This window comes from Lepidochelys kempii, chromosome 7 (genome assembly GCF_965140285.1).
Source record: "Lepidochelys kempii isolate rLepKem1 chromosome 7, rLepKem1.hap1, whole genome shotgun sequence".
NCBI classification, from domain to species: domain Eukaryota; kingdom Metazoa; phylum Chordata; order Testudines; family Cheloniidae; genus Lepidochelys; species Lepidochelys kempii.
This window is the reverse complement of record NC_136386.1, coordinates 75370057-75396519: the sequence shown is the minus strand read 5'-3', so window position 1 is coordinate 75396519 and position 26463 is coordinate 75370057. Positions and strand designations below refer to the sequence as shown.

The window sequence follows — 26463 nt, the reverse complement described above, 5'->3', positions numbered from 1 at the left end:
GGCAATTCATGTTCTAATTTTTTTTTTTAAATGTAATGAACTTAAGTTTCAGTTGGTGGCTCTCAAGAGTGAATTGTGCTTATCTTTGACATTTATTTCAATGCAGTATTAGTAAATGTCAATTATCATATAATGCTGAAATACAAGATAGGAATCCAATGAAATAGTGACCCATTTGGTGTTGCTTGAGCTTAATGAAAACTCCTTATGGTAAAAACAACACTTCTCACTAAAGCTAAACATAGTTTAAAAATCTGCACTATTAGCATAGCTCTTTTTGTTTTATCCATTATTTTTGCAGTGGTATTACTTAATTTATTTTGCTTTTTGCAGCTTTTGCAGTATACTAGGAAATACCTTTCTTCAGAGCTGATATTGCATCACACTCTGGGTCTGTGTGCATGATCAGTGCCTCTAATACCCTGCATGAGCCTGAGAATCATTTACTGCTTTGTCCTGATCTGCCCTCTTTCTTAGAACTGTGGGTTCTAAACAGGTGTCTAATCTAATAGCCTAAACATCGTCGGAGCACTTTTAACAGATAAATGTGTTATACACAGGGGTGCTGGAACAATTTGTATAGTGGGGATGCTGAGAGCCATTGAACCAAATTGTAAACCATGTATATGAGGGAAACCACTTCAAGACAGGGGATGTAGCAGTACCCCTAGTTCTAGCACCTATTGCTATACATGCTTAAAAATTTATGGCAGAGCTGTTTGCTATGGGAGCCATAACATCAAATTCCTAAGGATAAGTTTGTATTATGTTTAGGAATTTACAACAGTTATGGCTCCAGTGGCAAACAACTCCACATTTGGAGATTGTACATGCTTTTATAAATCCCCAAAGAGATCCGCAGTCCCTCTTCACATAGCAGTAACTTAGATGTATATAGCACCTACAGAAGGGGAAGGTGTCCCACCTGATGGCATCTGCCAGGGGAAATCAGTATGCCATGGAGGTGGCATGCCCCTTTCCCCAGGTAGATTTGCACAAGTGCTTTTATGCACACAAGCAAAAGAGATAGTTTATGCCATTAGAATAGTACATGATTTTTAAAACAAACTTTTTTAAATCAAAAGGAGTATTTGTGGCACCTTAGAGACTAACCAATTTATTTGAGCATAAGCTTTCGTGAGCTACAGCTCACTTCATCGGATGCATACTGTGGAAAGTGTAGAAGATCTTTTTATATACACACAAAGCATGAAAAAATACCTCCTCCCACCCCACTCTCCTGCTGGTAATAGCTTATCTAAAGTGACCAGTCTCCTTACAATGTGTATGATAATCAAGGTGGGCCGTTTCCAGCACAAATCCAGGGTTTAACAAGAACGTGGGGGGAGTAGGAAAAAACAAGGGGAAATAGGTTACCTTGCATAATGACTTAGCCACTCCCAGTCTCTGTTCAAGCCTAAGTTAATTGTATCCAATTTGCAAATGAATTCCAATTCAACAGTTTCTCGCTGGAGTCTGGATTTGAAGATTTTTTTTGTTGTAATTTTGTTAAACCCTGGATTTGTGCTGGAAATGGCCCACCTTGATTATCATACACATTGTAAGGAGAGTGGTCACTTTAGATAAACTATTACCAGCAGGAGAGTGGGGTGGGAGGAGGTATTTTTTTCATGCTTTGTGTGTATATAAAAAGATCTTCTACACTTTCCACAGTATGCATCCGATGAAGTGAGCTGTAGCTCACGAAAGCTTATGCTCAAATAAATTGGTTAGTCTCTAAGGTGCCACAAGTACTCCTTTTCTTTTTGCGAATACAGATTAACACGGCTGTTACTCTGAAACTTGTTTAAATCAGAGGCACTGGTTCACACTGAGGAATAAATTCCTGGCAATTTTAATTTCTCAGATCTTCCGAGGTTGGGGTGTGTGAATGCCCCACTCAGAGGGGCTGGGGAATTTAGGGGGACCACAAGCCCAGTTTCCTCTCCCATTCCTGGTGGGAGTTTAAAGGCTACTTGGAGGGGAGAACAAGTGATTCTTCAGGTTCTCCACAGATGGCCGTGGGAGGAACATCAAGCACAGCTCAGGGCTAGTCTTGCTAAAACAGGCTGTAAACTCCCTTGTAGTGTTCTGTTGTACATGTGTCTCTTTTTCCCATCCACAGCCTCCTGGCATCTCTCTCTTTTGGGATGAGAGGGAGTGATGTTTCTCTCCTTTTTTACCAAACTCTTGGTGGGGTACATGTTACTCCTTTTTCTCTCTGCTCCCCCACGGGTCTCTTTAGGCTTCTGGTCTCTGAAAAATTATCAGCAAGCTGTTTTCTCTGAAGCAGAAACTGCATTGTTAGCCGTGTACCTTGCTGATGTGTGAACCTGCCAGAATGCAGGGTTCCTGCAAACAGTAAGAAAAAAGTGAGAGATCATGTTAAAATAACTTCTTAAAAAATCACGATTGGCAACTAATTATTTCTGAACCTTGCTATTTACGAAAGGTTCAGAAACAAATTAACTCAGCCACATTTAAATGCCTGTAAACATGGGCTTATTATGTCCAATCATAGCATTATTATTAGAAATGTATAGTAGATATGTAACTTAGACTAATATAATCAGTGTCAGTAAAGTTTATTTTTGTGGAGGAAGATTGCCTAGCTCTTGGAAAACAACTTTCGTTTTTAAGCTCTTTTGCATAAGGAGAAATTGCTTGGCACAGTTTTTTAATATCCTACATTCTTCCACTAATTAATGGGCATTTCATTGCACAAGTTTTCCTTTTTCTTGAGAGGTATTACTATTCTGCCAGTTGAAATCTGTCTGTCTGGGCTCAGCATACTTGAGTAATTCACAATTTTTTAAGTCACTTGTTCTTTTTAAGAAATACTTTTCACTCTGTTAGAATTGTTCCAGGGCTGGAAGAGGAAAAAAATTGGAGGTTGGTAGAAGGTACTTGTGGGTATATTGAGTTTATAACATCCTGATACTGGGGGAGGAAAAGTTGTGTTGTTTTTTTTAACTGACCTTAGTATTGATGACTTTAGAGAATGTTTTAATATCCATTAACACCACTTCCATTCAGATCCTTTTACATGGTAATAACACTGAACATAACTGCTAATTTCAATCTAAATCATTTGGATTATTGACTGTTTTTGTTTTTATTTAAGCAGTAGATGACAAGAATGAAAGCACAAAGCACACTATTGGGAACAACTTGATTTCTCCGGACATGGACTACAGAGCTGGCTCCTCTTTTGAACTTTCTCCATCTGATAGTTCCGATGGAACGTATATGTGGGACGAGGAAGGGTTGGAGCCCATTGGGAGTGTCCATCCATGTGGAAGTTATGAGTCTTCTGAAATGAACAGCATAGTATGTATATGTTCTTACAGCTCTTTGAGATTTTTGTTAGCTTAATATATTGCAGAAAGTATTAATTTTCACAGAATTTTTACGTTTCCTCATTACTCCTTAATTTATATCTTTGTAATATATATCCTAATCTGGATATTCTGAGCCCACCTAATGACAAAGGACCTACAATAAGAATAACCTTTAATTCCAATTATCTGAATTCCCTTTATTTGAAAATCCTAGCTATCCAAATTCACAGTGTATCCTTTATGTAGCACTATGTTAGTTAATAGCACTTCTGTTTATCTGAATGCCTGGTTTTCCAAAAGTTTTAGATGTCTCCCCCTTCACCCCCCACCCCGAATGTAGATAAATGGGAGTGTGTTATAGCTAGTGTGCATTTTAAAAAGTAGTTAGTGGTGAAATATATAACATTTACTTACTCCTGATATTGTGGACTGAGCTTGGTTAGAGTACCACCTTCCTCCTCCAATGTGGTGCTAAAGAAACAACAATGGGCTTATTTTCCTCAAATTGGCATGTTCAGTATTTCCTGTCTGCCTAGGAGCATAGAGGATGAGGAGATGATCTCAGCCCCTTCAGCCTGAGGTAGAGCTTGTTCTTGGGAACAGGAATAACGGGTTCCTCTGGCCTGCCAATGTATTAAATAAATCCCTTTTGAACCTATATTTCATCACACTGTAAGCAAGCTTTCTAGATCATCAGACACCTGTTTTGGAGACCGCAACTCTAGCTCCTCACTAGGACAGGGCTTCTAGTTTAATGTCTAGCGTTTGTATATGAGATGAACAGCTACAGTGATTGGCAGCTTAATATGTAGTAGGAGGGATCATCTGCCTTCATCTGAGACTTCTTTTCCGGTGCAGGTGGCATGTTTGGTAGTGTGGCTCTTACCTGTGTCTGTCTGGAAATGAAACGTTGTTCAGTATCAGTGGGAAAGTTCAGCACCACTGCTGACTCTTCACCTATGTTCAGACAGACAGCCTCAGATTTCCTAGTGGGCCAAAGAGGCATTTCAGAAGTATTACAATGTTTTTTGAGAAATGTTTGGGTTCATGGCGCACACAGCATCTTGCTCATCCTTTGCTTCACGGTTCATATCTGTGGAACAAGAGTGACATGTCCCTCAACTGACAGGGCCTGACTTACTGATCCCTTCCAAAAGAAGAGTCACATTGGTCTATAGGGCTCTAAGCAGGAATAGGTAACTTGCACTAATTTTCCTCCATGTTGGAGAGTATGTGGACAAATGTGGTTAGTATCCACTGGAAAATAAAAATGAAAACCACAATCTAGTTTATTTTTGTTGTGATATCACCAATATGATTACACTTTTTAATATGTTAAGACAAATACAGAAACTGCAACCCAATCATCATCTTTGACTGACTTAGTCATGCTTCAAAAGGTAAGCAGGATCAGTCTTGATCAGTGCTGGGATGGGAGTAATCTAGAGACAACTTGTGTGTTGAAGTGGTGTCAGTGAAAACTAGATGGTGATTCTGCATAGTCAGTGCTCTGCTCTGGTTCTTTGCAAGTGGAAGATAACGTCTTATGAGATGTGACATTGTGGTCCTAGCCAAATTCTGCTGAAAAGTTTCAGCTACCCATGATGGTATTCACTGCGTCTTTAAACTATTGTGTAATGTTTCTGGGTTCTCTTAAACAGCTGCCAATTTCCTGTGGTGAATTGCACAATCACGAATATATATTTTCATGATTGTGCAATTCACCACAGGAAATATATATATTTTGGAAAGCACTTTTTCAAATTCTGTGGATGAAGGAGGCTGTGTAGATGTTAATGTTAAAAATTTTCAAAAAATATTATAAGACAATCCAAAAGATGTCCTGAGTGAAGTAGTGTCCCTTCAAAAATCTTAGTTGTATGTGAGCTGTTAAACAAGTAAATAATGTCCTGATACTACATCTTGATATAGTAAATATTGAAATACTTATTTATTATATACATTTTATGAGAAACTTAAGGTATTCTAGTAGATATTCTCTGAAGTGAAGAATTCTGCTTCCCTAGGTCTCTAATCTGTGTGGCTAATCTTTTGATGTATACATATAAATTGGATCACTACCAGTGGGAGTTGTACATGGTTTTGAACAGAAAATATACCCTGAAGTATTCATTCAATAGAAGCATGTTTTCACACTCTTTCAATGGAAACAATGAAGTTTATGGAGGAGATGGTATGATGGAATAACATGATTTTGGCAATTAATTGATCTTTAACTATTCATGGTAAATAGGCCCAATGGCCTGTGATGGGATGTTAGATGGGGTGGGATCTGAGTTACTACAGAGAATTCTTTCCTGGGTATCTGGCTGGTGAATCTTGCCCACCTGCTCAGGGTTTAGCTGATCGCCATATTTGGGGTCAGGAAGGAATTTTCCTCCAGGGCAGATTGGAAGAGGCCCTCAGGGTTTTTTGCCTTCCTTTGTAGCATGGGGCATGGGTCACTTGTTGGAGGATTCTCTGCACCTTGAAGTCTTTAAACCATGATTTGAGGACTTCCATAGCTCAGACACAGGTGAGAGGTTTATTGCAGGAATGGGTGGGTGAGATTCTGTGGCCTGCATTGTGCAGGAGGTCAGACTAGATGATCATAATGGTCCCTTCTGACATTGATAGCTATGAGTCTGTGAGAAGTAGTGAATAGCATAAATAAGATCATTTACTAATTTATAAAAATTCCTTGTGATGAGTGTCTTGAGTGCTGTGGCATTAATGTAATCAGAGTGGTATCTTCTTTCCTGTGTCTACTGTAAGTAGATTGCTGCTGCTTAGGGCTTGATAGCTATTACAAGGCTTTTTTCCCCCTGAACAGGGTTCATCACTGAATTTAGATATTCATGTCATTTTTCATATTCTTTATTTCTGAGTTTGACCTCTTTTAAAAATTAGTTCTTTATCACAATTTTAGTGCTTAATGTACTTTGAAGTTTCAACCTTAAAGGGGGGAAATAGCAAAAAGGTTGCTTTTATTCTTGCAGTGTATAGACATTTTCAGCCATGTTCTTAGAATTTGTGGGGGAAGTTGTAACTCTCAATGCATTTTGAATTTCCTTTTAGTGGTCATTGTTTGCGAGCTGTGGTTTCAGTTACTGTATACAGCACTAAATTTTATCTCTATTACTTCAGGATAAACCACTAATTATTTTTAGCTTGAAAATGCAGAAGTAACCATGATAATTTGAAGAAAAATCTTGTTTTCTGTTCTGCGGAACTGTGCTCTTGAGTGAGAATGTATGTGAGCCAACCAGAAAGCAGGTTTCAGAGTAACAGCCATGTTAGTCTGTATTCGCAAAAAGAAAAGGAGTACTTGTGGCACCTTAGAGACTAACCAATTTATTTGAGCATGAGCTTTCGTGAGCTACAGCTCACTTCATCGGATGCATACTGTGGAAACTGCAGCAGACTTTATATACACACAGAGAGCATGAAACAATACCTCCTCCCACCCCACTCTCCTGCTGGTAATAGCTTATCTAAAGTGATCATCAAGTTGGGCCATTTCCAGCACAAATCCAGGTTTTCTCACCCTCCACCCCCCCTCACACAAACTCACTCTCCTGCTGGTAATAGCCCATCCAAAGTGACAACTCTCTACACAATGTGCATGATAATCAAGGTGGGCCATTTCCAGCACAAATCCAGGTTCTCTCACCCCCTCACCTCCCTCCAAAAAACACACACACAAACTCACTATCCTGCTGGTAATAGCTCATCCAAAGTGACCACTTTCCCTACAATGTGCATGGTAATCAAGGTGGGCCATGTCCAGCACAGATCCAGGCTCTCACTCCACCCCACCCCACCCCTCTTTTTTTTTTTTCCCGGGGACACACACACAAACTCACTCTCCTGCTGGCAATAGCTCATCCAAACTGACCACTCTCCAAGTCTAAATCCAAGTTTAACCAGAACGTCTGGGGGGAGGAAAAAACAAGGGGAAATAGGCTACCTTGCATAATGACTTAGCCACTCCCAGTCTCTATTTAAGCCTAAATTAATAGTATCCAATTTGCAAATGAATTGCAATTCAGCAGTTTCTCGCTGGAGTCTGGATTTGAAGTTTTTTTGTTTTAAGATAGCGACCTTCATGTCTGTGATTGCGTGACCAGAAAGATTGAAGTGTTCTCCGACTGGTTTATGAATGTTATAATTCTTGACATCTGATTTGTCAAGGGCTGTCTTTGTGTTTGTGCTCTTCTGGATCAGGAAGTTAGGTGCAAGGCTGTGTACGTTTGTGACACGACCTCTTTTGGTTTCCTTGTTTATATGCAGCAGGTGTTAAGATAATTGCAGTATTGTTCTTCCATTTTCTCTGTGTTCCCTTAGTTAATTTTGCACTAGTTCTTTTTTAAAAAGGAATAAGTGCATTTAATGCTCCTAGATATGCGCTTCTGTGGTTCCAAGCAGGTGGTTGTCGATGCCATTGAAGGACTTTGAAACGCTTCTCTGTTCTGCTGATCTTTGTCATGACAGAGGCAGATGAAAAATCCAAGTTTAAACAGCGCGCACCATGTGGGAATAATGTCATGACTGACAAGCACATCAGGTGTTCTTGATTCTTGGAAGGAGAACATTCAGATTACAGTGGCATTAGTTCTCTAGAATGTGATAGATGTGCTGCTTTTGCTAGTATAGGCTCTCCGTTTTATGTGAGTTGGGAGAAATGTTGTAATACTTTAATGTTACAAGAAACAGTGTGAGGTTTCCTAAAATTGTCTTGCAGACTAATATGAATGTTCATAAAGTCTTTGATCTCCTTGGGTAAGTTGCTGACCAAATGCAGAGTATCTGAGGATAAATTGCATTTTTATAAGCTAAATTCCTCTTGTGTTTTCACATTATAGTTCATGATACTGAAATACTAACACCAATATATGATTTAAAGAAATTAAATCCTTTGTATCACACAGTTCCCTTACTGGCTGGACGCTCACCAGGCTGTGTGCTCTTTAAGGCTCCTGAGCGTGAACAGAGTCCAGACAGCCTCTGGCTGGGGTCTCTCACTCTCGGCATGGAGATCCTATGTCTAGCATTCCCTGCTCAGACCCGGCAGTTCAGTTGCTTAATTCCTGGGACCAGTGTTGACCCCTCAGCCTTTCTATTGTTTAAGCACATCCTTTCCCATAATTCCAGCTGTGTGGGTACTCTGGGCTTACAGTGTAGCATTCAGGGGCATGCAATAATGATGGCAGATGGACAGACTTACTTCATGCAGGATTCTAAACATCATTACTCTTAACTTAGCATGAGAGAGATCTAACCGAAATAATAAGTACACCTATATACATTTCTCTGCCTTGGTTTTCTCATCACTCTGGAGAAATGTTTTGGGGCTTGGATAGAGTCCTCTGGGATCCTTCTCATGCAGCTTTTCTTCAGAATCATGGAGCCTCTCTTGGTTGGGTTGATTTCTCTGACCTCAGCTGGTCCTGCAGTTAAACAGGACACCCTTAGTATGAAAGCATGCCCCTCTCTCCTGTCTAAGCCGCCTTGTGTGACTGAGTTCCTTGAAAAGGAGGACTTGTGTCACCTTAGAGACTAACACATTTATTTGAGCATAAGCTTTCGTGAGCTACAGCTCACTTCATCAGATCCTGCTACTCTGAAACCTGAGTTCCTTGAGTTTATATGTCCCCACCTGGTTTTTCTTCTGCTGCTGAAGATTTTCCACTCCCTCCCTGAAGAGAAATTGGAGGGACTAGTTTCTTCCAATTTCAGTCACCTAGCTGTCTCAAGATTTTGCCCCCTGAATAGGTGGCCATTAAGGTGTAACAACTGACTGTTGTCCCTGGTCTGGCAGAGATGTGCTGCACGCAGTGTCAGAAAATGGGGGATTGCACGTCCACGTCGAGATTTTCTGTGATAACACAATTTTGTAACTTCATAACATCCACCATAATTAATAAATTGAACATAGATTTTCCCCAACTAGTCACATTTAGACTAAAAATCAGCCCACATGGACCGTTTACATGTTTAATTCAATGAATTACATGGATTTCTCAACAAATCCCTCTTTAAAACAACTAAAAGTGGTTTTTACCATCTTTTACTTTCAACAGCTCCTGATCCCCACTGCTCAGATAACACCAATGTGCTGATGCTTTCCCTTTGTTTATTCACTTTATATCAGTGAGAGAAAATTGATGCCTCAAAAGCCATTTCTGATGGCAATATCACAGACAGTATAAAAAACTGTGTAATATCACAAGTTGAACTATACAACTTGCTAACAAGGTATTACATTGACTTCAATACCCCTCAGTTGCTGTTTTGATGAGAGATGGGATCCTGCCTAATGTGTTGACTATTAAAAGAACTGCGGGGTATGAGTTAAGGTTCTTGCCTGTTGTGGGCTTTCATATATGTCCTGTCACCAGCAGGCTTGGAAATAGGGACCAAGATTTACCTATAATTAAAGGACTTCCTGATTCCAATGTCACTGCACAAGTAAATGTAATAAAAATCTGGCTTGTAATTTAAAAAAAGAAATTGGAAATTTTTAAAGGGTCTGATTACAAAAATAGATGTAAAAGCCTTAAATGTGGTTGTTAAACTGTTATGTCTCTGTAAACTTGACAAGACAAGATTTTCAATTTATAGAACTAAGCACAAAGGTATGCCTGGGCGCTTATTACTCTAACAGGTTAATTGTACCCCCATTTTTCCTGATAACCTATTTTATTGCAGCTTATGCTCATTCAGGTATCAGCTGCCAAGAATTAGCTCCTCCCCAGTAAGAATGTGGTATTCACATGCAACTGAGGGTTAACTGTCTGACAGATTCCACAGTGACCTTTGTAATAGCTATTGAGGACGAAATCATGTCATTTCATAGGAGCACGGTAAACAAAACCTCTCATTATCTGCTCCTTTGAAATATGATCTTGGACTGAACTGTCAATATTCCCCCTCCCCCCCCCAAATAAATTTAGTCTTGTATAATACATACAAAAATTGCTAATTCTTTGCATATTTTATTTGGAAACCCTTTTTAAAATACCCATTGAATTAACATAGCCTGAAATACACAACATTAATGGAGATTCTTCCTGACCTCTTCCACTTAAACAAAAACAGAATAGTTGTTCGTGTACAAGGTTTCTCAAAACATCGCCCCACCCCCAGACCATCCTTAAAATTATTTTGTCCTTTCTACCTTGGCCAGCTTGAGATAATTAATAGTCTTACTTTGTGTTCTGAATATGTTCAAAATAAAGATTAAATTTTTGATGACTAAAATGGTTTCTCCACACTGGTAGATAACATTGTGTGAGAAAATGTTAACATGTTTGTATATAAGGACTGTGTTTAACGTTGTCAGCCAGGAGCAGCAGACACAATATTAAATGCCAGTTTTTATCTACACTGAGTGCCAAGTTGTGTTTAATATTGTGGGTTTTTTAATAAAATATTTTCCAGTGCAAAGGAGCCCAAGAGGAGTAAATTCAAGTTGAAGATCTTGTACTGGCTCAGATTCAGGATATCTCTGGAATCTTCCGATATTTAGATTTCCTCAGTGACTAAATCTCTGCTGGAAAGGGAGCTTCTGGATTAGCGTCTGTTAGATGCAACAAACCCTTTTTCAGGTTCAACATTACCCACCTTTTTAAAGGTTTAAATAAGCAGGCTGAAATATAATGTTGAAGAAAGTTACTTTTTTGCTTTAAACTTTTCCCCTAAAATTTAAAAAAAAAAAAAAAAAGTAAGGTTAATTAGCCATGGTACTCTTTATGTTTCCGTTACTGTAACTTAATTACTGACAAATCATTTAGTGTCAATTAGCTTGTCTTAGCTTTTTAAAGATCTTTCTGGGAAGCAAAACTCTCAAATTTTAGTTTGACACTTCAAATTGATACTGTCATAAATCAAAATAAGAGATGTTTAATGTAACACTTGCATATTATGAACAATTTGTGTTCAATCAGAATTTTTCTATATCCTAGCTTAATTTAAACTATGGGGAAGAGGGAGAGAGGTACATCGAACTGCAGGCAAGAATCAAGTAACATGGTGGTATTTGATCAAATGTATGTAGAGTTTTAAAATGTTTACTTTTAATATCCAAAGCAGAAAAAGTAAAATTATCTAAGGACTCCCTTTCCACTTACCTTTTTCTATTGCAGCTAATACTTTTCAAGTAAATTTTATATACATTCACATTATGGCTTAATATGAAGAACTCAGTGTTTGAAATGAAACTAGAACTGTTTGAAACGTCTCCTTATAAAAAAGGACAAACTGAAATACTTAGTGCACCATATACATCCATTATGAGAACAGTTGACCAAGTGTCTGGTTTATAAAGGGGTTTTGGTGACTTACATTTGGATGGTTCACTTCATGGAATGGTATGACAAGACTCCTTATCATATGCACTCTTTATATATGGAAATCAAAAGGAGAATGTATCCTCTTTACTGAACTTGTTCTGTTTAAAGGGACTACAGAACTAACGTTTCGTAGGCATGATATTAGTGAAGTCCTTTCATATGATAAAAGGGCTGCAAGTAATGGAGTATACTGGCCCTTGAAGTGGAGAGAGGGCCAGAAGACCATGTTCTAGGGGACTGGTATGAACAAGGAAATGGCCTTGTAGTGGAAGAGAGGAAAAGGTCCTGGGGAATTAGGAGTTGGAGTAGGGGAAACCCCAGGATGCCCAGGATCAGGAGCCTTGCAGTGTAGTGTGGGGCAGGACTAGCCTCTTTTCCAGCCACTGGAGAAGAGTTCTGTGGGAGAAGAGTTCTGTGGAAGAAGGCAGTATGCAGACTGCCTTCTCCCTCAGAACAGATGAAATACCGGCAAGAGAAGGAGGCTAGAGCCAGAAGGCTAAACTCCTGGGAGAGAAAGCTATGAAAAGCCACCCAGTGAAGAGCAGGCTGTGTCAGGGGAAGAACTCCATATGGAAGACCAAAGAGTCAAAAATAAGTGTGTACCTTATTGGTGTGACTGTTTTGGAACTGTTCGGAGGTATTAAACCAGCCTAAAGTGGAGGGCGGTAGGACTTACAGATGCCCCATAGCCTTTCTTATAAGGGGCCCTGAAGAGGGAGAACAGAGGGAGGCTGCTGCAAAGGGAACTGTGGGCATGAAGGACTGTACAGGAAGTGGGAGGCCTGTTATGCTGCAATTTTACTAATTGCTGAACAGGTGAACAAGAGATACATGTGCACATGTAACCCCTCCCCAAAACCATGCAGAGCTTTGAGCACTTTGTGTTCCCAGCTTCTGTAGCCCTCCTTCTCCAGTCTCCCGGATAACGAGCATAGCATTTAGAAATCCTAGCTTACATTTCTGCATGCTATGATAGCAGCTGGGCATCAGGAGAGATGTGATCTCTGGGAATGCATAGAGTTTCTCAGCACTCAATACTGCTACTGTTTTTGTTGTTGTTGTTTTGTTTTTTTGGGCGGGGTAGTAGGGAGGTTTTCTTCTTCATCTGCTTAGGTCAGGAGGTAAGCTCTTTGGGCAGTTACCAATATTTCCCTGCTGGTGACTCTGTAGCGCTGTGTGTGTGTGTGCGCACGCATAAACCTCAGTTTTTATAGGTCAGTATTCTTGTGGGGATATTTCCTTTTGGATTAGGTTTGAGGTATTAGTTTATATGCAAGTTAATGTATACATTGCCATTCTTTCATGGAATTACCATCAGATGACCATTTTCAACCAATAAATATGAGGTGCTCTGAGTCATGGGAACTGTTTTTAAAAGGGGTTGCTCACCTTATGAGAACAGAAATTTGGTTAATCTTTGTTTACTTAGTAAATCCTCACTTCTGATCTCATGAGAAGCCAGGCCATTGTTCTATAACAGAAAGTAAAGGCTATGGTCCTGAAGTAGCTGGGGCCACAACATATTTAAGAACAATATTTTAACAGAGAGGTTAATGATCTTTGAAGAAAAAAATCCCAATTTTTCACATACAGGGTGACATCTAAGTTTAAAAACGTTTCTCAAGGTTTTTGTCTCAAGAGTAAGCAAGACGTACTTAAAAGTTAGGAGCTAGAGAGCATGAGATAGCTGCAAGATGAGTTAGAGCAGGGCTCCCCAGTGTGGTGCCCATGGGTGCCTGGGCGCCCGCCGGGGCATTTTTGTGTGCCCACAGGACACCCTGCTGCCGAGAAACATTGCCATTTCCCGGCGGCATTTCGGCAGCGATGCTTCTTGCCGCTGCCGCATTTCGGTGGCAGGGTGTCTGGCACCCGCTACAGTCTTCTGGGAATAGCAATATTGGTTGCTATAAAGGTTGGGGACCACTGAGTTAGAGGAAGAAGTAATCTGAATCTTTCCTCATCCTACAATCCTTTCCTGTACTCGGGACCATCTCTAGGCTAGAGTAAGAGAATCCTCAGCTCAGCAGTTGGTGTAGGGTGGAGGGATTCATAGGTCCCATCTCTTTAGCCTCCCTGTCAGCAGCAGATTGTAGGCCAACCAGAAAGACCCTGACATGTCTTTTAGTCAGTTATCAGAGGAGGAGGAGAACTGACCACTCATGAGTGGGGTTAGAAACTGGTCCACTAGACTTTCTGCAGCACTTCATGCTCAATTAAGTTGCAGTTATCTATGGTTAGGATACTAGCCTGTGATTTAAGAGATCCAGGTTCAGTACCTGCTCTACCACAGACTTCTTGTGTGATCTTGGGCAATCACTTATTCTATGCCTTGGCTGCCCATCTGTGAAATGGGGACGGTCCTGCCATTAAATTGTTGAAAGATCTTCATAGTATGCAAGTGAGAACCCTTCCCTCCACTGTTGTCAACAAAGACTGCTGGTGGATGCCTCCAATGTAAGGCTGGCAGCCCTCAGAGGCAATAGTCAAACCTGAAGCCTCTGGACTTCACAGGAAGCCGGATTACATATAAATGTCCTAGATCTAAGGGCTGTTTGTAAGATTTGCACAGCATTCCTCCCAGTTCTGAGAGAATTAATCGTTGAGATTCACAGACTTTAAGGCCAGAAGGAACCATTGTGACAATCGAGACTGACCTCTTTAGTAAAACCGACTACAGGACTTCCCTATGTTGATTCCTGGTTCAAGTCCAATAGCTATGCTTGAACTAGAGCATTTATTTTAGAAAAAAATAATTAATTCTTGATTTAAAATTTGCCAGTGATGGAGAATTCATCACAACCCTTGGTTTGGTGTGGGTTTTTTTTTTTTTTTTATATCCAGTGATTGGTAAGCATTACAGCTTTTTTTTTAAGTGCCTTATTTCTAGATGGAATTTGTCTAGCTTCAACTTCCAGCAATTGGATCTTGTTATACCTTTGTCTGCTAAATTGAAGAGCCCATTGCTTTCATGCAGATCCTTAGAGACTGTCTGCAAGTCCCTTGTAACCTTCTTTTAGATAAGCTAAGTAGATTGAACTTCTTGAGCCTTTCACTGTAAGGCATGTTTTCCAATCCTCTGAACATACTTGTGGCCAGGGTGGATTTGATTTAAATCATGATTTAAATCACTAGTCAGGAAGACTCCATTTAATCATGGATTGCTACATAAAAGTGCATTCTTGTTGGTTGTTATAACCTTAATACATATTCTTCACAACTCAGAGATAGATGTAGGTTTCATTTTTAAAAGGTACACACTCTACATTTTTAAAGTGATTTATTTTGAAACTTTTCCGATTAGTTTTACAGCTATATCAGAAAATGAATGATTGGTTATTTCATTTACCAAAGGTAACTGAATCAGATATTTATGAAGTCATTAGGAGGTGAACTATTTCCAATTCAGCAGGTTAATCATAAATATTTGGAGGATTTTCTTGCAGTGCTGTATTAGGAGGAAAACCTCACCAGGCAGACATTTATTTTTTTATTTAACTAAAACAACAACATTATGTATTCTGGATTTTTTTCTTCACAGCAAACATATAGTATTTTAACAAAACAAGCATATGAATTTTGAATTTATTTAAACATTCAAGTTTTTTAAAATCAGGTTTGTTTTGTTAAAATTGTTTAACTAAAATAGTTAAATTAAATGTATTTTTTAAAAAAAATTAAATTGACTATGTCAACCAGGTCAACACGAGAAACTTAAAATATTGGCTTCTGCAGCTAACACAATAGTCTTCACCTTCATTTTCCTGTTTGTTCATATTCTGGAAAAGAAAAACAAGCATTCCTGCTTTCTCAGGTCCCAAACAATTTCTCAATTTGGAATGAATTAGTCCAAAGGAAGAAAATATTCTTTCTACACTGACATAAGAAGCTACTGCTGTTAAAAGTGAGCTTATCACTTCAACAGTCTCTGAATCCAAGTGCTTAAGTGTCTTCCCCCAGTTCACTGGTGTGACTGTCTTTAAAACATCATCAGCAAATATATATTTCTTGAACGGTTCACCCTTAGCTCTGAAGTTTATTATAGTTGGCATTATGGAGGGATGGTTGCTGGTTGTCCATGTCCTAGCCAGCTCCTCTTCTTTAGCAGTTAAGGTTTGCCCCTGGTACCGAGTACTGAGAATATTTGCAAGAAAATGAGCCTGAGGTAGTGCTGCTCCCATTCTTTTTTTTTAATGCTTGTAATTTAACTCTGTCATTGCATATTTATCTTTTTTAAGATCTCACTCAGTTTCTTCCAAATTTCAACAGCGTCAGCAGTAAAACAGCTATTTCCCTGCATTTTGTTCAAGGCTACAGAAATAGGCTTCAGGGTACTCGGCATGTGTTCAGCATTTCTGTTTCGCCCAATGCTGAGAACTTTGGCTGTGACAGTGCCATCTATTTTTTTCATGATTTTGTTCACAAACTGTCATCAGATTAGGCCAGTTCTTTATATAGTGCTCAAAACTGTCCACTACTGAGTTCCATCACACGTCTTGTGGGAGAGTTAGCCTGGTTCCTCCCACTTTTTTCAGAGCAGCTGCTGCAAAGTGGTTGTTACGGAAGTATTTTGCAATTTCAACAACATTAGCATTTATTTCTGGAACACTGAAGTCTTTGGTTAGGAGATGTATCAAACGAGCACTGCAACCATATATTATTAGCTTGGGACTCTCTTCTAAATAATTTCTTCTCATCTTCGATACATTTACAGCATTGTCTGTGACCAAGCTGCGTACTAGACATTTGAATTTTTTTTCAGTTTGTTATAGCTTTTACTGCTGCTACTTGTAAGTATTCTGCTGTGTCTGCATTTCCTGATGTATCAACTGTTTCTGTAAGGAAGACATTCACTTTTTCTGTTGTCACACAAGCACATACAACAGGATCATTGTGGACATTGCTCCACCCATCAAGGTTCAAGTTAACAATTTTACCCTCAAGGCCTTTTGTGCACTTCTCAATTTCTCTTTCATATAATTTACTCAGCAATTTTCCTGTGACATCTGCTCTGTTGGGTGGACAGTATCCTGGTCTTAATGACTGAACCATCTTAATGAAGAGTGGCTTCTCAATCAACTGGAAAGGGGAGTTTGTTGCATAAACAAACCGGGCAACTTTTTCATCAACGACCTCTTTTTGTAACCTGCTGGTTCTTATCACAAACTTATCTGTGGTTGTTTCTGGAGGATGGAGATTTTATTTTTCTTTTTGCTACAGGTGATATACTGTGGCTATGTGACATACATGATGTGACAAATTCTGAAACTATCCACCTTCAAGATCACCATCATTTTCTATAGTCTTCAGAATCCTGTATATTGAGGATGGATTCTCCTAAACAAAATAAGTCAATGCCGTTATTTAATTATTATTACCATACTGCTCATTTAGTATTACTCATTGCATTCACTGACACTCAGTACTACTTTAAAGGTGAAATTGTAAAGGAAGATCTGCCTATTTCAGCTACTTTTTTTAATCACAACTACATCTAAAATGATAGTACCATATAATAACAACTATATTTTTTGCTCAAACATGAGAATTCAAGAATAGTCCAGAAGGAAGACAGGCAGTCCTTAAGAAAGAGGTATGAAATAAGTTTACCAACCTGAAGATCCTGCATGTTCAGACATGTTCCTTTCATCATCTTCAGTGCAGCTTCCTCCTGAGAAGGAACACTTCTCATGATGTTGTTTCATTAGGGCACCCAGGCCTTGCATTTCTTTGTTGCACTGTTTGTATTTTGCACACATGCCTGTCTTACCCAGAGGTAGAGAAACTTAATTAAAATATTCCCAAACTGGGTCTCTCTTACGGCCTGCTGCCATTATAGGTTTCCCTTCTAGTGAGAGAATGGTATGGTAGATCTCAAATCAATGAAGGCTTCACTCAGAAAGACCTCAAGACTTCTGGGATATTCTGCTCAGACAGTTTCACTTTTTTGTTTCTACTGCCTATCCCTCCCTTCTCACATTTATCCTCCAGACTTCTTGTCCAGATCTATTCTGCCCCCAACAATCTCCTATTCATGGAACTTTTTGAAGCTTTGCACTTCTAGAGAGAGATAAGGGATTGACTTTATGTACACAAATTTGCAGAGGGACAATTGGGTTGAGGTTTGTTATTTCTCACCTCTCTCTATATTATATATTTAAAAACATTTTTGATGTTAATGAGCATGTTACCTCTGGAGACACAAATCCACAGTTTGAGAACTGCAAAACTAAGTATCTCTGATGGTATCTTCTAGACCGAGCACTGAGTCCCATTGGATAGATAGAAAGATTAACCTAAACAATCTATATGGAAGCCCCTGGAACTCGATAAGATTGGGTCCCTAATCCATGAACTGTTGGAACTCATTTACAAAACTTTTCTTAAACATAACATGAATATGTTGTCTCATACTATAGAATTAAAATTTATAATCCCTATTCCATGATGAGATATTTTGAACTATAATGTATCTTAATTAAAACTCTCTTTAGATAGGTTTTTTCCTCAAAAAGCATTTTTATCAAAAAAATCTGATTTAAGTAAAAATCCAATTTTTTTTAAATCATTAATTTTTATCTACTGTTTGTGGCTCAACTCTGAACCTTCTCAAATATACCCACATCCTTCTTGACGTGTGGACACAATTCTGATAGCAGTTAAATCCATGCGAAATAGAGGCATTGTAACCTTCCTACTTGAGATTCCCTGTTTATATGTCTAAAGATTGCATTAGTCATTCTGGCCACAGCATTGCACTGGGACCTCATGTTCACCATCTGCTGATTGTCCACCATCACCCCTTCTGCAGTCCCATTCTTGCTCATCCCCAAATCTTATTCATAGTCCCTGCTTCCCAGGATACAGTTCTCCATCCTACCTGTGTGACTTACATTCTTTGTTCCTAAATGTATGACCTTACATTTGGCCATATTGAAATACATATTGGATGCAGGCAAACAGCTTACCAAAAAATCTATATTGCTCTGTATTGATGACTTGTCCATTATTTACCATTCCCCCAGACTTTGTTAATTTTGTTTTTGCAAAGTCAGTGCTATCCATGTTAAAAAAGCATAGGGCCAAAAAACAATCCCTGGGGGACCCTACTAGAAACTCATCCACTTGACTATTTCCCCTTTTTAATTATATTTTTAGATGTATCAGTTAGCCAGTTTAAGTTCATTTAACTTGTGCCTTGTTTTTTCATTCCAGTTTTTTAATCAAGACATCATGCAATACCAAGTCAAAAGCCCTACAGAAGTCCAAGTATGTACAGCACAATCCGTCTTCAGAGTCCCTTCAAAGCCCAGGTGCTGCTATGGGGGGAGAGAGCTGGGGGGTCCTCTCTCCCCACCATAGCCCCTGAGCACCCTCCTGCACCCCCAGCCGGAGCTCTCACCGCCTTCACCCAACCCACTGACCCAGCCCTGAGCCCCTCATCCCCAGCCCCACCCCAGAGCCCGCACCCCGACTCTCTGCCCCAGCCCTGAGCTCCTCATCCCAGGGCCCATACCCCCAGCTGGAGCCCTCACACCCCTGTACCCCAACCCTCTGCCCCAACCCTGAGCTCTCTCCCACACTCCGAATCCCTCGGCCCCACCCCTGCCACATGAATTTTATGTGCACCAATATGGAGGTGATGTGTCACACACCACTTCCATATTGGTGGACATATCAAAATTCATTCCGCACATGTGTGTGAAAAATTAGAGGGAACACTGGTGCTAACAATAAAAAATAACTGAATTTTTTCTGTTTGAAATGTAGATTCTTTACCAGAACATTCAGTAGACAGGTTAAGGGATTTCTAGGAAGCCAGTATTTTGTCATGAAATGAAATTCTTTAATTTCCTCCAGAAACTAATTCCTGGACATGTCCACCACAGGTGTAAGTTGTTCCACTTTCCCCACACCTCTCCAACAGAGTTCCTCCGTAGTAGCAAAAAATATGTTGGAACTGAACTGGAGTCAAATGCCATCAATACAGTAATTTATAAAAATATTAACAGTTAAATTAAATACTCTCTCTCCGACATAGAAACCCATTCATCTGATCAACTTTTGTCCAAATCCCTCTCCCATCTTTTCATTTGGATGTCTTCTAATTAACATCTTTTTCAGTCAAAATGGTATATATCTTAAAAATTAAACCTCTTGTTTCAGCTTGCTCTTGGGTCAACTCCTCAAATGTGGTTAAAGGTCTAAATAGAGCCACCTCATTCCCAGATTTCGCAATAAAAGTTTGACTTGTAAATACTGAAAATATGGGATCTTTATATTATATAGATTATTACCAATTGTTTGGTATGACTTCAGATCAGGACCCAGGAATAACTGCCCAAATTGTCATCTCAGCTCTTACCCTCAACAGATTGTCATTTTGATATTGCTTAGGGATACAGACCTGATTATTAATGGAAATAGCTAAGGGAGAGGGCCTTGCTAACAGGAATTCAGAAAATTTGTCCAAAGCTGCTAATGTGGTGTGGATGAATGGATGATTTTATTTTTGGTGTCATAAGTTTCTTTTTCGCCCAACAATTACTATGAGTACCTATATTTGGTGGCTCCAGTCTTGTTTGAGTTTTACCCAGTATTTGGATGTTCTGTTAACCCAGTATATTACATCTTTTAATTGTGACACATAATAAGCCAAATTAGGGAAAGCCAGTCCACTCACTCTGTAGGCTTATAAAGAGCTTTTAAACAACCCCTTTGTCTTTTATATTCCATATGAATTTTAATAGTGGATCATGCCATCTTTCTGATGTCATGTCAAGGACACTAATAGGAATGCACTGAAACAAAAATAACTTGGAGGACACTCAACTTTACTGAGGCTACCCTATATAGTTCAGAATTTACAGTCCTGAATTGTATGGAAAAAGTTAGCAAATGTTTAAGATCTGTTTGATGCCAATTACTAAATCTTCCTTTTTTGTTTCTAATCAGAAGGATGGTTGATTTATCTTGTTTCTCTTACCTCTTTGGCTAAAAGCCTAACAGCTTTATTGCCCTTTTCATAATAATTTCTTTTATGAAAAAAAATTTATTATGAAAACATTTAAGTGTTTAATGTGTTGCAAACAGCCTGAGAAATCTTCCGTCTTATTTCAGTTATTTCCTTAACTCTCCAGTAGATTTGTCTACCTTCCAAAACAAAGATTTTAACCAAATGCTCTTCTTCAAAAGCTCTTATCTTTTTTGGGTGTGATATTTTATTTGTAAGGATCCCCCTCATCACCACCTTTCCAGCATCTCTGAGAACACTTATTGATCCCTTCGCTATCGTGGTGTTCTGTATATTTCTGAAAAAGCTTCTTCTGGCTCTTAAATTCTGAGAAAGTCATACACACAAACACTATTCAAATGCCAGACCCTTTGTTTTTCTACTGAATCCCAGTCTCGTAATCTAATATATGTAGGGGCATAAATCCCAGACTAGCTTTTTTTGACCCAATTAGCCAAAGTCCTAGAAACAAAAATCGTATTAATCTTGGGATAAGATCCGTGAGTAGCAGAATAATACGTATAGTCCCTGACATCTGGATTCATTTCCCACCAGACATCCACTGGTTCCTCATTTTCTAAGTGATGCAACAGATTTGCACTTGCTCTTTCCAAATGTTCTCTCTGAACATTTGAGCAATGGAAAGTGGGATTAAGCACTTTATTAAAATCCCCCTGGAGAATAATGACCCATTTTCAAGTTTCCTAAATCCCCCACCCCCCCAAATTTTTTTTTAAAAAGAAGCTTGCCCTTGATTTGGAACATATGCATTGCCTAAGGTGAGAAGTTTACCTTTCAAGGACCTGTTAGTTAAAATATGTCTGCCTTCTATATATATAAATTATGCTGAAATAATAAAAGGAAAGTGTTTAGCAAAGACGTCCAAGTGCATGCCCTCGAAACCGGATGGGAAGTGGGAGGACCAGGTATCAAGTTCATACCCAAAGATTTTTGGGTGACTGGGGTAAGATGGGGCTCATGAGAACTTCCCCTACACATCAGTCCTATAGCTTCTAAAGAGAGAGGGACAAACAGCCAGAGAAAAGGGAGAAGGTATATCAATATCAGCTCAATATGGAGAGATTGCACCAGCAAAACCCTAATCTGAGAGATGGAGCCAGATACTGTACCGTGTCCTCCTGCCCAACCGTGTTCAATTCTCATCCCATTTCAGAAGCATTTAGAAACACATCTGCTTGATCCCCTTCCCTGAAGCAAGGAAATAATTGGGAGTCTGTGCCATCTCCTGGGAAAGGTATATGAGGTCCAAATTATTTCCTTGCTTTATGGAAGGGGATGATGTGATGTGATTCCATATACTTTTGAAATAGGATGTGAATTGAACAAGGTGGGGCAGGAGGACATAAATTTGGCCCAGCCACCCCTCTGTCACTGTTCTGAGTGGTGATTGTAACCTGACATGCAAGAAACTGAAGGATGATTATATGAGGTGGTATTTATATCTTTCAGAACAACATATATATCACACAAGTCTTGCACATCCTTAACTATCAAATACTGCATCAAGAGGTGATATGGCTACATGACCAGGTACAAGACTCTTGTAGTTGTGTTCCATGACGTTCGATGAACAAGTTATTTTGGCAAATAACCTTTTTTCCTTTGGGGTGGGAAAGCTTATGCATCTGATACAGTAGCTTGAATTAGAACTGACAGAGTAAATCTTTACTATTCAAGTTGATGTGAAAAAGACTAACTTGGCAACTCTGCTTAATCAGTTTCAGTCTTCCTTCCATTAGTAACTTCTTAAATTCACACAGTAGGGGAGAAAATAGCTGAAGTGGTGGTGTCAAGTGAGGTCTCAAACTAGCACAAACATTAATTAGTATTTCCTTTTATTTCAAAGGGTTGTAAGTGAGGTTTGCAGCATGAACTTCTAAAATTAAAATTTTCTGTTTGAAATTTTTTTTGTACTGTTACAAGTGGCCCCTAAAATTTCTATAAGATTTTTTTTTAAAAAAATCTTTAATTTTGTACACAGTCATCTGTATTGATGATTTTAATATTTTTACAGATGATACATGACCTTTCTCAGACCCTGCATAGGATATGTACTAGTAAAGGTAGCAGGTAAATTGAAACTGAAGAGAACAGGAAGGAGTGTACAGACAAAAGGGTGGGGAGGTGGGTGTTAGTATGTTTGGTTGTTGCTCTCTGGCTTGTACAAAAGGCCCTTCCAAACATCAACTAGGGAGCAAGAAAATCTGTTAAATCCTATTTGAAATATGTAAAATATATCCGGATTTACAATTAAGTTCTTATATCAGAAAACTGAATATAAATCAGTCAGTTTAAAAAAACCTTCAGATCGTCAGTGTTCCTTTCAGCTATATGGGTGTTGACAGGTTCACAAAATTACGGCATAATGTAAAATAGTTACAAAACACTAGAAAGTCACAAGTGTACTTTGTTCTTCCGAACAGTGTTTTATAAATCTTTACCTTTTGTAATACTCATTTGTGTGCTCTTGATGACTGACAAAGATTTAGCCTCCATTTTGTTTTCCTCTGTACCCTCAGCTCTAAAAATGGAATGCATTTTAATTTGATTAGGTTTTTGTGAACACTCTGAGTGAAATCCTAGCCCTATTGAAGTCAATGGCAAAACTCCCATTGACTTCAATAGAGCCAGGTTTTCTCCCTCGGTGACAGGGAATCAACCAATGTGGCCAAAGCTCTATAAGAATATCACCACATCATTTATTCAGTGCCTTTATTGTACATAACTCTCAAAAGGGAGCAACATTTTCCTTTGGGTGTTCTTTGCATTTCAAATTCAGTAACAGTATATAAAGATAACCGCAGCTCTCATTTTATCCTTAAGATAAACATAGTGACTGAGTATATTTGACTCTGCAAGTAATTATATCACCACCCCTTAAAGAATATAAAGATAGGAAATTTTCTAAAGTGGTAGAAACTTTTGCAGCGTAAGCTTGGACTAAATCATATTATTTAAAATTTTCAATGCAAGAGATATCGATTTACTTGGTTTTATTTGGAAAAAGTGTATTGAGCAGATTAAAACTGCAAGACAGTTTGTGTAAGAAATGGGCACAATATTGCATTGAGGAAGCTGAATGCAAATAGACTTGTTAACATTATTTTAGATTAACTGAGTCACAGGGATGTGTTTCAATATGGTAAACATTTGTAGCGTGAACAGGACCTAACCAGTGCCTTTGTAACTACCAGTAATCTCCACAGGGTTTTTTGCTTGGTTTTGTGGACACGGTTCAGTTCTATCCTCAACTTCTAACTATTTGTTCACTGATTTAGTGATGGTTATAGTGTAGGTGAGCGCTGTAATTACCAGAGTTTATTTTCAGTACTTCATCTATTAAGTGTCTTTCAAAATCTGGCAAGGTCCATCTCCAGAAGAAAAGATTACAGCCTCCTGCCAACTGTATTTTAGGAGAAAGCCATAGCTTCTGCTGCTACCTAGAGTGGTTAATTTGTGTAACACAATGTGGGCAAACTGCTTAACTTAGGCAGATGATAAAAGTTCTGCCAGTTTATCCAGGTTTTTACCTCAGTGTGCTGCTGTTTCCCTCCAGGTTGAACATTAGGTAGCCAATTCTCATCCAGCTGCCAATCTGGTAGACAGTAGAAGAGAGTTGATCATCCATATTGAGGGTGCTCTCTCTGGTTAACAGTATCAAAGAAAATTGCTTATTTATTACTTGTTAATTTAAAATATTGCATTATTTGTAGCTAAAATGCAAACATAGTGCTGGTTTTCCTCTGGAGTAAAAAACTTACTTTTCCTTTGGAAAAAAAGTCTTATAACATTGATCAGAATTTTTATTTTCCACAGATTTATTTAGGCGTAACATTTGTATTACCATGGTGTCTGGGAGTCCTAATTGTGTACCGGGATGCCATTCTGCTAGAGGCTGTCATTCTAATTAAGTTCTACATTAAACTACTAAAAATGTCAACAGGTTAACAGTGAGACTTGTGTACTTCACAAAGAAGTGTTTAAAATTTTACTTGAATTCCCTATGGTGATGGTCAGTTTTTTATGCAGCTATTTTGTAAATTCATTAATGGAGGCTAGATGGCAGTAAAAGAACACTTTCTATTGCTATAAGAGTGAACTTGAATTGCACATTAGCAAAGGCAGCTGTAACCTAAAAATTGGTGAAGGCTTGACTCAACAGGATTGCTGCTGATTTTTCTGATATTTTTCCCTAGTGCTGTTTCTAATTTTTTTGCTGTTGTTGTTACCATATGTCAAAATACATAACAGTAAACTATTCTATACAAACCACTAAGCATAGCTGACTACCTGTGTTACAAAAGTAATACTGTAGCTTAACCTAATAAAATCATAATTTTCTGCCTGCATACCATACACCCAGGAAGAACACGATGGCTTTTTAAAATGTTTTCCAGAATAATAGAGATTTTAAGAGACTGTTGCTTCTGATCATTAAAAATAAAATGTCTGTCTGGTATTGAACATGAAAGCCTACTTGCATTTGTTGCCATGGCAACTGTCTCCTCATAGGAAATACTAGTGATGTGTAGTTTAATTATATCCAGTGTGACTTGTGGTATACTGTATTAACTCTGTTCCTTTCTTCAGCACTTTATTAGTGTCCCTTAGGGCTCCATCTTTTGTTCCTTCCTCTTTTTCCTTGATACTATCTTCCCTGATGCTGGGTGACTTCAACAGTACTTGTTGCTTTATTTACAGTACTGTTTCTACAGTGACTTCTCTTTCTCTTTTCAGTCTTGCAGGAGGGAATATCTGTCACTTTCTTTTCTTTCTGGATGGCCAGTTACTCATTCAAACTCTATTATGAAATGGTGAAAAAAAGTGATTTTCTTCCTCCGGTTTCGTTGGTATCCATGTCAAGAATTCTACCATTCTTCAGGTTTACCTTCCTTGGGTTGTATTAGATTCTCCTCCCTTTCCTGCTGGCTACGTCCAGTCTGTTGTCAAATCCTGCAAGTGTTTCTTCTGTATCTTCAAAATTTGACTCTTCCTTTCTATCTCAAGAGCTATAACACCAATTCATTTTTCTGATCAGCTTTCCCTTAGAGAACCAATCATTTTCTCTCTGGCCTCAGATTCTCACATTGCACTCTTCACATCTATATAATATTTTCCTCACCTACCACTTCATCCACCTCTTCCCCTCGAGGTCCTGACATGGGCTTTCTCAAACTATGTATTGCATTGAAGCTCCTTGTTTTCAGTGCCTAGCACAGCTGAAGGGACATGTTAGCCCTAGTCTCCTCTCCAGTTTTATATATACAACTTTATGTGAAATTAGTTAATATTTCATAATGATATAGGCCACCTTCAAAACATGTTAGAATTACGTCGCAAAGATATAAATTCTGAGTATGGATTTTAGACTAGAAATGGAGTCTACATAATTTTGTTATATTAAATATATCTATGATAATATTTTCCTTTCTCAAACTGTGGTTATGTACTAAAATGTACAGATCTGTACGAACATAAGTATTTTTTTCTGCCTCCTCTCCCAAACACACAAAAAAAAATGTATACTAATCCCCTAGAATTGATCTCTGCCTTCATCCAGCAGAATATGAAATAAAGCAGTGGAGACTGCCAAAGAAAGTGAATAACTTTGAAAGTATGCCACAAAATGTATTGGTTAGGTATATTTTGGACGTATTAAAAAAAAAACTCCACACCAAAGCATGCTGATCCAAAATTCTGGTGTTCTTGTCATACGTTCAGAATCACAAAAATGCTT

General features: G+C 38.6%; 1 protein-coding gene across 7 annotated transcripts in view; it reads left to right on the top strand.

The window, feature by feature from the left end:
• The window catches only part of CCSER2 (coiled-coil serine rich protein 2), a 137592-nt gene that overhangs the window by 17087 nt on the left and 94042 nt on the right, over positions 1-26463 (top strand). For 3 of the 7 annotated variants that reach the window (XM_073353362.2, XM_073353364.2, XM_073353363.2), the window contains exon 3: positions 3125-3330. In XM_073353362.2, the coding sequence (XP_073209463.2) occupies positions 3125-3330 (206 nt within the window). Of the gene's footprint in view, positions 1-3124; positions 3331-18907; positions 18962-22175; positions 22257-26463 lie in introns of all 7 variants that reach the window. The other 4 variants (XM_078853796.1, XM_078853798.1, XM_078853797.1 and 1 more) reach the window with 2 other exon arrangements.